Consider the following 15,000-nt stretch of genomic DNA (forward strand, 5'->3'; position numbering starts at 1 on the left):
TGATCTCAAAACATTGTTGAGAATCCAAGTGACAGGGGGCTCCCGAGCAGCGCATTCTGGGAAAGGAACCCTGGAGAGCAGGATGCGCCTATAGCCTGGAGATCGCCAGATCAAATCCAAGCTATGCCACTGCCGACTGTGGACGGGAGTTTTACCACGCATCAGCAACCCCTGTGTCCAGCTGGGCACCTGCACGCAATTCAGAACTGCGTGGTCCTCCGACGCTGTAAGTTTGAATGTGGCTGCACGGTGGGCTTGCAGAGCGAAACAAAGCAGACAGCTCAAGGCACTCGTCTTCGTCTCTCCCGAGTCAGTTTGGGGGTTGCAGCGGTGAGCGGGGCTGAATAATAATTGGACATTCCGAAATCGGGAAAAAAATTGGAAAATGAATAAAAATAACTGTTAAAAAGAAAACAAACAAAAGAGAAACACGACACCTCCTCAATGAAGCGGCTCATCTCAGCAGGTTGATTTCCTTTCCACATGTTTTAATAAGCAAACGGCTCTGCTAATGAGAAGGCATGCTGTCGTTAACCAAGTGGGACCCGTTCACAAGCATGCCTCTCCTTCTTTTCCTGTTTTAATTTAGACCCCCACAACCCTTTATTGCTCCACGCTATGATAGAGAGCCACACTCAATTATCTTTTCACAGGGAAATTAAAAGTCCACGCAGTAAAAGGAGGGCAGATACATTAGCATTTTTTGTGCCTAGATTACAGTAATATTTGAGCTACAGTACCTTTAGACTGATCAAGGTCTTTACACAAAAAATTCAATTTGCACCATTTTTTTGTATTTAATATGATTGTTAATATTGGCTCCTTTAGTTTAATTATGAATCATATACCAGCTGGTAATTATCAACAGAACAGACTTCATATTTATTCCCTGTGATGACTGCTGTAGGGTTAGCTTTACTACACAGCATAATACTACCCAATCATATATGGGAGAATGCTAAGAAGCCCAAAGGCTATTATGTGTAGATCTCACAGGATTGTTTTTGTATATTAAAACATTTGGTGAAATTTACCAATCTTCTAACCAGAAGTCCTCCCAGGTCCTTCGGTAAAGTGTGGATGTGTGTTACGTTATAATTGTGTCACCGAACATCTGTCATCCTGGCAGGAAATGAAATTGGTTAAAGGTGAAATGCGTATCTGTGAGGAGGAAGGTGACAGCGGGGAGAGGGAGAGCAACGAAAGCAGGCTTTTGGAAAGAGGGTGAACAGATAGGCAAACAGGCAGGCAGGCAGACAGACAGACAGGCAGGCAGGCAGGCAGGCAGGCAGGCAGGCAGGCAGACAGGCAGGCAGGCAGGCAGGCAGGCAGGCAGGCAGGCAGGCAGGCAGGCAGGCAGACAGACAGGCAGGCAGGCAGGCAGGTAGGTAGGCAGGCAGACAGGTAGGTAGGCAGGCAAACAGGCAGGTAGGCAGGCAGGTAGGTAGGTAGGCAGGCAGACAGGTAGGTAGGTAGGCAGGCAGACAGGCAGACAGACAGACAGGCAGGCAGGCAGACAGACAGGACAGACAGACAGACAGACAGACAGGCAGACAGGCAGACAGGCAGGCAGGCAGGCAGGCAGGCAGGCAGGCAGGCAGATAAGATAGCTACAGATGCCCAAATCTAAATTTCTGACGTGCTTTTAAATGAAGAGTCTTAAAAGTCACAAAGCAAATGGACACACATTCACATACACATAACACATTCACATACACATAGAAGTAAAAGCAGAAATATATAAAACAATGAATCAATCTCAATCACCGACTCCTAACAAGACAAAAAACAACGAAACTGACCAGGACCAACATGCTGTTGAAACATTACAACCCATAGCTGATCTTCTCAAGCCACTCTATATAAAAATACAAATAGACTCATAAGCTTACATTTCAGTGCTACAACTGAATTAGCTTTCGAGAAAATGCAAGGGGGGGGGGGCTGCTGTCACGGCACCTCAGACCCGTTAAGCCCGGTTCTTGCTGACTGTAATAGCAAGACAATATTTAAACTGCAGATCCTGACATCAGAGAGCTGCTGCTGGGGGGAGAGGCAGAGAGAACTGGACAAGATGCTGATTCCAGCTTAGGGATATCATTCCAATAGAATCACTCGGCAGCGCTTTTACTCCACAATCCCAGAGTATCATGACAGGAAGGGAGATGGGAAGAACCGTGGCGATAAACTCTCTGGATTCCACGACTCCAGAAAGCACACTAGAAGCAAGCCGGGTTTCCTGTTCCTTTATTTCTGCACCCAGATATCAACCTTCCAACCTTACTCTCCTCGCTCACTATTTAGAGGGACAATCCTTTTTTTATTTTGGCAGCTGAGTGAGGTTGACCATGTCCCTAATTAATGAGGGGACTAGGACACTGCTAAGCACTTTGATCCATTACAGGTCTTACTAGGAGGTTAATTAGCTACAGTGTATATGTACAGTTACCAGCCCAGGTTTGTCTAATGAAGCTTGTCAGGTCAAAACTGCAAAGGATCAACCCTCTGTTTCCATTTGGCACAATCCAGATCTGTTTACTAAATCAATCCACACAGTTTCCAATACTGTTACTGCAGTCTGCAAAAGCAGGAACAAAACCCACAACAGAAATCTACAGTAACACAGAACTAGGGAAAGGGTTTGCATTCACATGCACAATGCCTGACACCAGCTTAGATACAATTTTAAAAAAACACAGAGCTTCAACACTGGAAACCCACGCAGCCAGTAACAGTTCAGGGAATTTAACTGTACTGCAACAGATGCTGTACAACAGAAGTGGCAGATTTGTTTTTACAGCACCCCCTGTTCTTCTGTCTCTCCCTCCCAGTTTTGAGAAGCATCTCTCCGTGCTGTTCTGTGTGTCAGTCTGGTAGACATGATTGGTACAAAGGCAGCACGTACTAATGCTGATGGCATTTCAAGTTGCACCTTTGCCTCGAGATCAATTCGTTTCGGGGTCGCTCAACATTGCTGGGTGTTTGCGGATGCCATCTTGTGCCTTGCAAACTGGACAAACCGCTAGCACACTGTGAGAGCACGCTGTGAGAACACGCTGTGAGAGCACGCTGTAAGAGCACCCTGTGAGAGCACGCTGTAAGAGCACCCTGTGAGAGCATGCTGTGAGAGTAAGCTGTGAGAGCACGCTGTGAGAGCACGCTGTAAGAGCACCCTGTGAGAGCATGCTGTGAGAGCATGCTGTGAGAGTAAGCTGTGAGAGCACGCTGTGAGAGCACGCTGTAAGAGCACCCTGTGAGAGCATGCTGTGAGAGTAAGCTGTGAGAGCACGCTGTGAGAGCACGCTGTGAGAGCACGCTGTAAGAGCACTGTACACTGCATCAATAAGAGGATCTGATTTCACACCTTCCACTTAGATTTATATAGCGTCCTTCATGCACGGGCACACCCCCCCAAACGCTTTACAGAGACAGTTCTTACTGGACCAGATTTAAGCAAATAATGTGATAAAAAATATCAGCTGTCTCTGCACTCCTGCATATACTGGGGAGAGAATCCCAGAGCTGAACGTACCGGCACCACAGACCTATAATCGAAATCCGAAGATCTCTCGTAAGGTAATCCGAGGTAAACAGAGGGAGGCTGATATCTGGCCTGTTCGCTAGTACCACTAGAACACATTCTCATTTAAACCAGCCTGACTGGCCCTTATAATAGTAAAAGCATAGCACTTCAGTATGAAACCTCTCCCTCAGCAGACTCTGCCAGCACAGTCCTCTCTGCAGATACCAGGGGTGATTTCATAGCAAAGCCCTCCCCGACACCCCAAGGATACGCCAACGCACTCTACTTCATTAGATGCTCTCACAGCAAAGCCTCAAACAGACCCCTTTACTGGAACAGAGCTGAAAGCAAGGCCAGCTCCCCCAGCTTCTTTACTAGGCAGCACTGAGACACAGCAGAGCAAAACGCAGCTGCCATCGGCATCTACTGTGAGCAATTCTTATTGCTAGAAAACGTTATTGCAAACGCTAGCTTTGCCAGCTGAAATTAACTGTGAAACTGTCACAGCACATGCCGACCCTTCTAGTGTCTGCTTTGTTACTCCTTTACAGCCCAAGCTACATAACGATTGCCATTTATTCTCATGCTGCAGCCTGCTGAAGCCTCCAGTTACACCAAATCTATTATTCTGACCCCCTTCTCCTTTCCACTCATTATTAAACCGTTTCTTGTTTTCTTATTTGCTTTTAATATACTCTGTCTGCATGCAAAGCCAATGAGAATTATTACATTGTCATCAGCAAGTGAAAGTCAATTTATTCTCATTCAATCAATCAATGCATTGATTAAATAGAATGCTGTGCATAAAGAATATCATTCAATAATTCAATATACTGATTAAAATACAGCTGTGACTGCGATATTGCAGGTGTTTGTTTGTGATGATTGAAGAAATGAGGGCTGATCATTGATTACCAGTCAATCTGTCACTGGTTACATCATCTCCTGCCTCTCCTCTCATGTGATGCTTCCTTTGTATACATATAGATACATTATATACATCAAGGGGGTCTGGATTGCTTTTCTTCAAGATATTGTTCTGTAGAGAGGCTCTGTCTGTGTGTCTCCTGCACCTGGAAGCCAGTCGCCTCACAGTTACAAACAATCTGCAAAGGCAGATCTCCAAATTCATTCCTCTGTGATGAACTCTGCACACCTGTTGCGGCTTCATAGGCAGCGTGTTTCCAGACTGCAATTAAAACTGAATTTCCTTTTTCCTGAAAACCGTTCATAAAACTCATAGTCATGGTTTAAACACGGAAGGGGGTATGGTGCGGTGTGTGGACATTTACAAAGCCAGACAGCAGCTCTAACAATAACTGACCCTGTCAATGCATTGTTGTATACGTGCATTGTTGTATCACATATCTACCATGCTCAACTCTTTTTCCTGAAGCATACATTTTCTCAGCTTACCTGCTTTATCATAAAGCGCAGTTATAAGAAGTGAACCTATTGTCTTACGCAGATCACTGACCACTGAGAATGAGCTGAGATAATGGAATATACAGTAAATGCCCATGAGTCTCAGTGTTTCACATAGTGGCTCAGTGCTTGCTTGGAGTTTAATACACAGCTGGGTTGCCCACGTTACACTGGTAATCAGCACAGGAGACCCAACACTGAAAACTCCTCGTGAACTGCATCGATCTGTATTGTCAGGGATCAGAAACGGGCTGGGTCTGAGCGGACCTGTATAAAGTGGTGTCTGCCGCTCACCAAGGTGCATGCCTGTACTGCCGGCAGCACTGACGAAGGCATCGTTATGAAAAGAGTGCCTCGAGCTGCTTCAGCGATCCTGCAGGGCAGTATCACGAGCCCGACTGGCATGTTCAAATAAAGGAGCCCCTAACGTGCTCAGAAAACTGCTTCTGTCTCCTCTTTACGATCTCAGGGGCCAACACACAAAACCGCCACTTCAAACGATGACACCAGCGAGACAGGCCAGTTCAATGCAGACACAGGGGTGCGTTTTTTCAAATCCGAGTGCTTTCAGACAAAATAACATTAAATCGCTGTCAGTATTCACTCTGATTTGAAATGGATCCCGGCGAGGTGGAGAGAGAGCTATTGATCGGACTATTGATGTGGACTAGTGGAGCGTCAACTCTGTGATGAACCGCACGGACCCCAGCGACCACACTGAGGATCGTTCACAGAGCTGATCTGACAAGGCTGCTGCGCTAATTATTTCTTTAATGAGCCCAGCATTACTAATAGAAGCAATTTCCCAATCAAATAAATCTGAAATTGAAATGCTTCTTAACAGCGGCTGACAGTCTTCTGGATCTTCTGGTCACTGATTGCAGATCCTTCTTCCTACTCACTCAAACATCCCTAAAGGTTAGTAACAAATCAATCTTTTTTCCACGACATGCCTAAACTAAAGACCCAATAAACTGACTAGTAAAGGAGTGAGCCTCTCATGCCTTTCAGCTCTGGAGCCCTGAGTTAGAATCCCACTGGAGTGCTGTGAGGTGAGTGGTCTTGGACATTCATCCAGTAGATCTCAATGCAACCACACTAGCTGACACAATTTGCAGTCTCTGCTTGACAGAGGTTAATGTACAATTTTCTTTTTTTTGAAAATATATATTTTCAATTGACCCTAAAGTTCTCCAACTTTGGTTTATTGGTATTATCCAACTCGAGCGCTCCCTAAAAAACGGTGTCCCGGTTTCTACAGGCTGTAGGAAAAGCTACACTTGCATGAAGCTTACTGCAGTATTTCATAATGAAAGCACAGCAAAGTATAGACAAGTGTAGTGATCTGCTCTGGATCAGGAGATTCAGCAAACTTGAAACACTGCTCGCTGTGACCCTACATTTCTTCATGAAACACTTGACCAAGTGAATTTCAATGAGATGAGCAAACAGTGAAGACCATATTACGGTAGTACTGTCAGCCCACAGCTCTCTGCATGTATAGATGTGTTTTTACCAATGGAAACCCCTTTTTCATGCCACATGCCTTTTCTCAATTGAAACCATTTCACAGCACAGTCAGCTGCTGCTCTTATATTGAATACAGTGCAATTCATGGTCAGCTACATCCATCTGACACAAGAGCATTGCTTAGCAGTGCACGTTGCCAGAGTCCATCCATTTCATAAGTGATGTGTCACCTCAGCTGGGTTTAATATGGACGCTCCCTAACCCTACTCAGCTCTGGAGCAACAGATCTGCACACCCATAACCATTAACAAAGAGGCAGCCTCTGAACAGCTCTGCACACAGTTGATAAAAAATGCCACTGGCCCTATCACTGCTCCCCCTGTCCTGGCACCCTGGACCAGTGTGCACAGTGACTGTGACTTCCATCAAAGACTTGACTGGATCCATGCAGCACTTTTCAGAGAGGCCACCGAACGACTGGACCATGAGGTTCACAGTGATCTAAAGTTTCACCTCAACGCTGATAAATGTGCAGCTCTGTTACACTGCAAACCACCTTCTGAAAGATTTGTTTCAGTTTGCAAACATTACTCATCCTGGGGTGTTTTTTTCATTTGAGCTGCAAGAGGACTCCGGAGACGTGGGTTTCTCATGGAAAGATCAAGCCAGCCTTGTCTGGTACTCTACAGCCCTGCTTCAGTGAACATTAGTGTCCACGTCACTCAGCTCTGCAAGGGCTCAAGGGGTTTATAAAGTAACACAGACACATTAGAGCTCTCAGTATCATGCAAAAAGAGATCACCACAACCACAGCATGTGCGAATACAAATATAAATGAGACAGACAGACGGACAGATGGACAGACATCTGTCTCTCTCTTTCTCTCTGGTTTCAATAACTCATGGTTAGAGCACGCTGACTGTAAATTGCACATGGGTTATACATTACTGTGCAAGGCCCTTTCACTGTATTTTATAATTGCTTGGGTGGGCCGACGCTCTAGGCAGTAAGTGGCTGTGAAACACACAACAAGAGACCAATGCAGTTTCCTAGATAGGTTACTCTCAAACCAAGGGGAGAGAGAGGTAGAGTGGCTACACAGTGTATTCCATATTGCATTGCGCTCCAGTGACTTCTCCACTGCTTTGCTTGCATTAAAACTCTAAACCACTGAGGCCTCCACTATCTCCCCATTCCTGGGGAAAGCTTCCCTAGGCAGGGATAATGAAGCCAGCGCATCAGGAGGCAAGGGTGAGAAAGAAGCACAACCTAGTGAAGAGCCACGATTGACTGAACAAGGGCAATTAGCTATTAGACAGTTCAACCTAAAAGACAAAGAGAGTCCCGGTGTGAAAACACAAGCTACGCCGGGACAACATCACTGTAATAAGGACGTCCCTTCTGTAGCGCGAGGAGCTGAGATTTCATTTATACTGTCAGTGCTCATACTGAATACTAAAGAGGTTGTCTATGCAAACATCACACCATTGAGCAGATGAGGAGGGCCATTATATACTCCAGGCTGATAAGTAGAATGAAACGATAACCTGATTCAGGAGCTGAATGGAGGCTTAAATGGTTCAATTAAACAATTAAGATCGGACAAAGTTGCCCAGTCCTCCTGTTCTCTGTTCCAGCTGTACCCTGTACACAGTGCGGGATGCAGTTATGCATTCACTGCACTTTTAGAACAGAACAGAACTGACATGTGTTAACACCCATCCCAGCGCCAATGCACTGTAGAATCACTGCCACTCGTGAGGCCAGTGCCCTCTGTGCCCTGTGCATTGGATCGGCATGCCGTTTTCCAGCCTCTATATCCAGTGCCACGTGCTGTAAACTATAAGGCAGCACAGGGAGCATTATGATCTCCCACCATTGTACACTCTTGAGCCTCTCCTTCTCTAGCCTGAAGCAGCGGGTCAGATGCGAAAGCCAGTAGACTGGGAATCTGCGAGCCTGCCAGGAATGCCAATGCCAGACCAGCAGCAGCAGCTCCACAGGCAGACTTTAACAGCAGCAGATTTACGAGCAAATGAAAGTTTTATAAAGTCAGGGAGCTTGCATGTCTGCAAAATACATTTAAAAAGACTTACAGCAAAACAAATGTGCACGTCCATCTGACTGGCTCGTGAAAGGGCTAACCACTAAATCTGCCCTTCCAGGGGGCAGTCAGTTTGATCGATACTATATCAATCAATCTATATATCGATTGATTATTCAGCTGCCTGAATGCATGGCTGTTATTAAAGTGTTATGTGTTGTTTATTAAACATGTTTAACTTTTAATTGCATGTTTATTTAACAACACACAACACATCCTCATGTCTCAAATAAAATAAAGCAGGAATAATATTCGTCTCAACAGATCTGTTTCAATTGCTCAATTCTTGAAGAATTTTCACCAAACTCTTTACCGCTATCAAAACTTACTGTATGCAACACTTGAGAATAATATTGCAATTAACAGAGAGTGTCAATATGCATTATACCCAAGGGGCATGGTATCATTCTGCTCCATTGGAAAGAATGGACAGTAAGTTCAATACCACATGAAAAGGTATGACACCATGACCTAGATCAGCAGCATGCACTAGAATAATGTTGCATTTCATATGAAATGCCCATGCTGAGTTTTATCAGCAGAAATGTGGTACCCAAGACATATCTTTCAATAGGGTCCTCATGACCGGCTGTGCATTACTCAAGAATATGGGTCCAAATGCAAGACCAACCAAGCCACAGCACACATGACATCATACCAGGAAGCAACAGCAACTTTTCCATCTCCAGAGCTGTGATCACAATGTGCATATTAGCGCTGGGAGCAGCTGCATTCTCCATCACAGTGGTATAAAACACCATCAGAGAAGCAAGAGATCTTTAACTGAGGAAACAGGGGGGGCACGCTTTTAAAACCTCGGCTTGTAGCCCTTTAAGGACCTCGAAGAAGGGCTTATAAAAAGAGCCTCCTACGGGAAACACAAGCAGCAATTCACTGCACCTCAGTATTTGTTTTGTGGGTTATTGTGACAATCCACTGCCCAATACCAGGGGGTGTGGTGTGGAGGTTCCAGGTCACAGTAAAGCAGTATTCACTCATGTCAATTGGGATTTGGATAAGCAAACCCAATGTGATTTCACAGTTAGGCACCAATGCATCAGTTTGTTTGCTGGTAAGAGACTAACAATGGACAGGCACTTTAGACTGGCTGCTGGTGGTGTCCAGCTTGTCTTCTTTATGCATGGCGTCTCAAGCTCTTAGGAATCAGATGCAGATGACATCATGAGCGTGAGCTGCCTGTGTTAATGTATTCACACAGCCCCCTAAAAAAGCACCGCGAGGGTGTTAAGAAGCTCATTAAAACCCCTCCCGTCTTCACTACTTGATCACATGCATTGTTAAATTAGAACATGGAGGCAGGCTGGGAGGTTATTTGCTAGCAACTACTGACAGTGTGTCTGGCAGCTTTTTCATTGCATAGCATAAAATATTCAGTGTTGCCAATCTATTCATACAACAGATTGTCGGCTCTACAATCTCCCATTACTGTGCATTAAAAAGGTGTGACCACACACTTCAGCTATCAATAGAACTTGCTTCGATTCACGCATTTTTACATCTACCTCTTCATTGATTTATAATTAGTCACGCAGTTTTAGATCTACTTCTTCATTGATTTATAATTAGTCATGCAGTTTTAGATCTACCTCTTCATTGATTTATAATTAGTCACGCAGTTTTAGATCTACCTCTTCATTGATTTATAATTAGTCAAGCAGTTTTAGATCTACCTCTTCATTGATTTATAATTAGTCACGCAGTTTTAGATCTACCTCTTCATTTATTTACTCAGTATATATCATATATATATATATATATATATATATATATATATATATATATATATATATATATATATGTAGTATTAAAATCCAATACCAAAGACAATCATAAAGAAGTCATAATACGACTTATATAAACAGGACTGGGAGAATAAGACTCTCACTGTATAGCAAGTTGAGATATTCCAGGTTTTACTGTGAGCTTAAAAAGTGATATTGTACTTCATTGGTAAGAGGTTTACAGTAGGAGTGTATGGTGGAGCTGATAATAAAACCTGGCACTGACCTTATGGTCTGTGCAACGGATCGGACTGCGTAATATTTCCCATCCTGATACAAAGTGTATAAAACATGTTTGAAAATCCAGATACAGTACGATACAAATGATGCTATAATACATCTCCTGTTTAAAATACATCTCTTTGCATAAATTAAAATCAGCATCCTACATATTCAAATAGCACTTTCCGTGTAGTTAAAATGCTAATGCACCTTCAGTTTGATAGTGTCCAAAGAATCTTAAAAAAAACAAAACAACTACTTATCCTCCTGTGTGCTATTGTAACCCTCTCATAGAAACACTGCTCACAGAAATACCTAACAGCAGGGTCTGTGTTAATATTCTGCCACGCAGTACCCTCTAAGGCCCGCAGTAACCAAACTTGAACAATGCAAAAACACACAGCGCAATACGGTGGGCAGGAGCCACATGTCTTGGCAATAGAACAACCGCAAAAGTCAATAGCAGGTCAATGTGTGTGCGTTTCTCATGCATCAGGAACTGAAATGAACACCTGCTCATGAGGAGTGTCTTACCCTTCCAACAAAAACACAAGGATCCTACCAGGAGCCAGTGAGGCATGAATGCACGTACACCAAGGCAAGCTCAACGCAGGAACTGTGCCAGGAAGACACAAGAGCAAGCCAGGATTGCATGGCTGCCGTGCACAGCAAGAGGGGTGTGGCTGAGAGGAGACAAGGAATGCATGTCTCTCTCACACAAGGAATCTGCAAGACAGGAACTGGCTGCAAGGTTCTGTGCAAGGCATGCATGCATCCTTATGCCACCCTTGCACAAGTGCGTGTTATAATCCTTGCATGTTTATTTATTTTGGTATTGGTAACACGCAGAAAGAAGGTTACAGTTCTTCGTTCTGTAGAAAGGGTGTGCGAGTTCTTTGTTCTAAACCAAGCAGAAATGCTCTCCCCCTATTCTCTATATCCCCAGCTGTAATGCCACTAGTGCCCCCTTGAGCTCTAAAGCGGCTCGTTGCTATTCCCATACATTAGAAATGAGCTATGTTTGGAATCCAGCTGAATTCTGGTTTCTTTGTTTGGAGGGTGGGGTGGGGGTCTTAGCATTAGATTAGTTCAGTTTAGTATTACCTAATAGAAGAGAAAAAAAAAAAGTAAAAATTCATGGTATATAATGTTAAATAAAAAACAGACGCTGCTTTACCGCTGGGATGCAGTTCACAGTGCTGCTGCAGAGCACTGTTATATATTTATAGAGTTTATTGTTGTAATTTGCCTCTGCACCACCCAGTTTCACCTGCCAGCCAGCATGACAACATACCTTCACATGCTTTAACGAGTTTTATTCCACAATGCAATGTTTATCTTTATTAAATTACAGGCATGTGTGTAATGATTAGACATTATAACCCTCACCCTCACCCTATTTCAATCTGCTGGAGTGTCGGCGAGGCAAACGCACCGCGATCTATTACTACGCGACCAAAGATTACCACGAATTTCTTTTGTTTTTTTTTGTCAACTCCATCAAACAGAGACTCCGTTATGCTGCATCTCAAACGCAGAGCCGCTTCCCGTTCTGTATACAGAATGCAAACACATTCGCAATGCAACGCTGTACACCTCGTTCCGATCGACCATTAAAATGTTATTAGAAGAGAATCTGGCGGGCGCATCATTCTTCAATGAGGCTCCGCTTCTGTGAATATTATTCTTATTCCTCAGCAGAAATCTCATTCAGGTCTATCAGTGCAGTGCACGATACTGGCTTCATCCCCTCGGTTTATTGACTGTGCCTATATTCATTTACAGTGTCTTGCAAATTCTCTTGTGCAGAATACCCTATTAGTATAATCTATCTATCTATCTATCTATCTATCTATCTATCTATCTATCTATCTCTCCCCATGCATTTTATGCAAATGATCTTTTGTGAGTGGAGCATCATGTTACACTGCAATAGTTTCTCTATTAGTATTATTATTATTATTATTAGGTTGCAGCAGCAGCATTGCCACGCTGCAGCTCTTCTCCGTGCTCAGAAAGCAGTTGCATGGAGACTCTGTTATCCCTGACCTACCTCCACGATGAAGGTCTTCTCCTCTCCGCACACTGAGACTACCCAGAATAATATATGAAAATAGCAGGTTTTCCAGCAGAAACCTGGGAGCCCAGCTTTCCTTCTCTTTCCTCCCATCCCAGCCATGCCTGATCCCGTTATTCCTCCCTCTGTGCGTGTGCAGTTGGATTTTTTTAATTCTTCTCCTGTTTCCCAGTCTTCAGGTCCTGTCTTTATTAGAAGAACGATGGGTAGAACGATGCTCCTTCATTCCCTGTTTTTTTCTGGTTTATTTTCACTGCAGATCAGCCACTAAACTCGGTCCTTCAGTGCGCAGACTCGGCTCTTAAAGCTGCAATGTTTCCACAGTACAGAGACAAGCCTAGCAACCGGAGTGTACAATACCGAGGCTCGCTAAGGTAAGACGTTCTCTACCGCGCCCCAGGCACATGTTAAACTGAACGGCTAAATGCTTCATTCAACAGTTGTATTGCATTCTGTTGCACGTAGTTCAGATCATTTTTAATCTGCAAAGCATTTGATCCCCTCTTCTTGTATACATGCAGTTTCTCCAGAAAGTGATAGGGCTGCCGTGTAAGTGAAAGATCATCTCACATCTGTGCCCATTAGGGTTCTGAATACTCACATGACACAGGCACGCCGACTGTATTTACATTATAAGAGTTCATTTTATCTGATCAACACTCAGCTACAATATTTACATGAGGCAAGTATACATGTCGGTATATACACGCACACACACAGGCGCACACGTACACACGTACACACACAAACATGTACACACACAGCTGCTCAGGGATCATCTAAGCAGTGTCTGGGTGGTGCAATGCATCTTCCATTTCTTGATGATTGAGTAGATTGTGCTCACAGGGATATTCAGAGACTTGGATATTTTTTTGTACTCATCTGTGCTCTTCAATTCCTCAGCATGAGATCCTGGAAAGGCTTGGAGAGGTGAAATCGATGCAGTACTGAAGGCTTGTGGAGTCACAAGTCACGACACATCAACTGATCTGACCAGACAATGTGGCTGATCAAACAGAGGTCATCTAAACCCTGGATAATAATGAGGCAGTACAGCATGCAGGAGCGTGCGCAATCTTTTCAATAGTCAGAGCTTTAAGCTCAGCAAGCCATGCGTTGCTATCCTGCATGCATGCTTCTCCTTACCTCTCTCAGTGCTCTTTGGTTTTTTGTACGATCGCCACATTGATGCCTCATATGGAGGAGACAGCTGGTATATCTCTGGAGCGTCTCACAGGTGTAAAGACATGCCACAGTCCTTATCTTTTCACACATATGGCAGATCAAGTCGCATTAAGATCACTATATATTTTTAAAGCTCAATGCCGCAGCTCTGTACTTGTAATTGATGACTCTAGAATTAAACTTGACTAATTTGTTTAAAGAAGTGAAGTAAACATTTAGTTTTTATTGTAGCTTGGTTAAGTCATCATCACCTTGTGATTGCAGATATATTTCAGTCTAATTTACCAGCAGTTGACCATTTTCAAATGTTTTCTGGTAACACTTTATATTGTGCTGCTAATTATGATGTCTTACATAGTAGTTACTTAGTAAATACATGTGTACTTACACAGCATTACAATGTGATTATGCATAGTTACAATGTACTTAATGTGTACATCTTTTTGCATGATAGAACCCTAATCCTAAACCTGACCTGTTTCTGATACAGTAGTGCACTTACATATATTGTGCAAAACGATGTACACGTTGAGTAAATTGTAACGATGCAAAATAATATTATACCCTGTTTAGATCATTAAAACAGTCCCATTATCTTCAACCCTGGAACTTACAGAAGATGCTGCACACTAGTATCTGGATGTGCACTGTTTGAGCACACCAGGTGAAGTGACAAATAGAATGAATGCGAGACTTTGAATTGGGGGGGTTGAGCGAGAAAGTGCTTCTAGTCCCTCACTCGTTCAGAGGCTTGTTATAAGTGGGTCACAATCTGTGCAGCTCCACTCTTTGGGATGCAGATAATTCCATTGCAGGCTGTGAAGGCAGCGGGATGTTCTGATCGGCTCCAGGAGAACAGTAGGGAATACATGAACTCGCACCCCCTCCATCTGGAGCAGCGCCATGGCCAAGGCAGCCTGACAACTCTCACACAGCTCAACGTAGGAACATTTTTCTATTTTTATCAGTCCTTTAAAGTCACCATGGTCTCTGTTTGAACATAACACTGCACCCCAATGAAGTACACCAGTAACATTCATATCCCATTGCCACAGCTGCAAACTGAAAATGAGAGCTATCAGCATAATTCAGTAACAGAAGCAGCATGTCCAGAAAAGTAAGGAGCAGGAATGAGCAATGACACCCAATCCCAGCACGATCGATGACTCTCAATAGCCTGCTATATACTGTG

At 43.8% G+C, this 15,000-nt stretch overlaps 1 protein-coding gene across 2 annotated transcripts in view; it reads right to left on the minus strand.

Annotated features, from left to right (window-relative positions):
* LOC121297663 (matrix metalloproteinase-24-like) overlaps positions 1–12,936 on the minus strand; it is a 29,658-nt gene extending 16,722 nt beyond the window's left edge. The window contains exon 1 of one of the 2 annotated variants that reach the window (XM_041224092.1): positions 12,600–12,936. In XM_041224092.1, coding sequence (XP_041080026.1) covers positions 12,600–12,725 — 126 coding nt within the window. In that variant the 5' untranslated portion in view covers positions 12,726–12,936. The remainder of the gene's footprint in view (positions 1–12,599) is intronic. The other variant, XM_041224093.1, reaches the window with a different exon arrangement.
* Between the last annotated feature and the right edge of the window lie 2,064 nt (positions 12,937–15,000).

The sequence above is a fragment of the Polyodon spathula genome, chromosome 23 (assembly GCF_017654505.1).
Source record: "Polyodon spathula isolate WHYD16114869_AA chromosome 23, ASM1765450v1, whole genome shotgun sequence".
Taxonomy (NCBI): Eukaryota; Metazoa; Chordata; class Actinopteri; order Acipenseriformes; family Polyodontidae; genus Polyodon; species Polyodon spathula.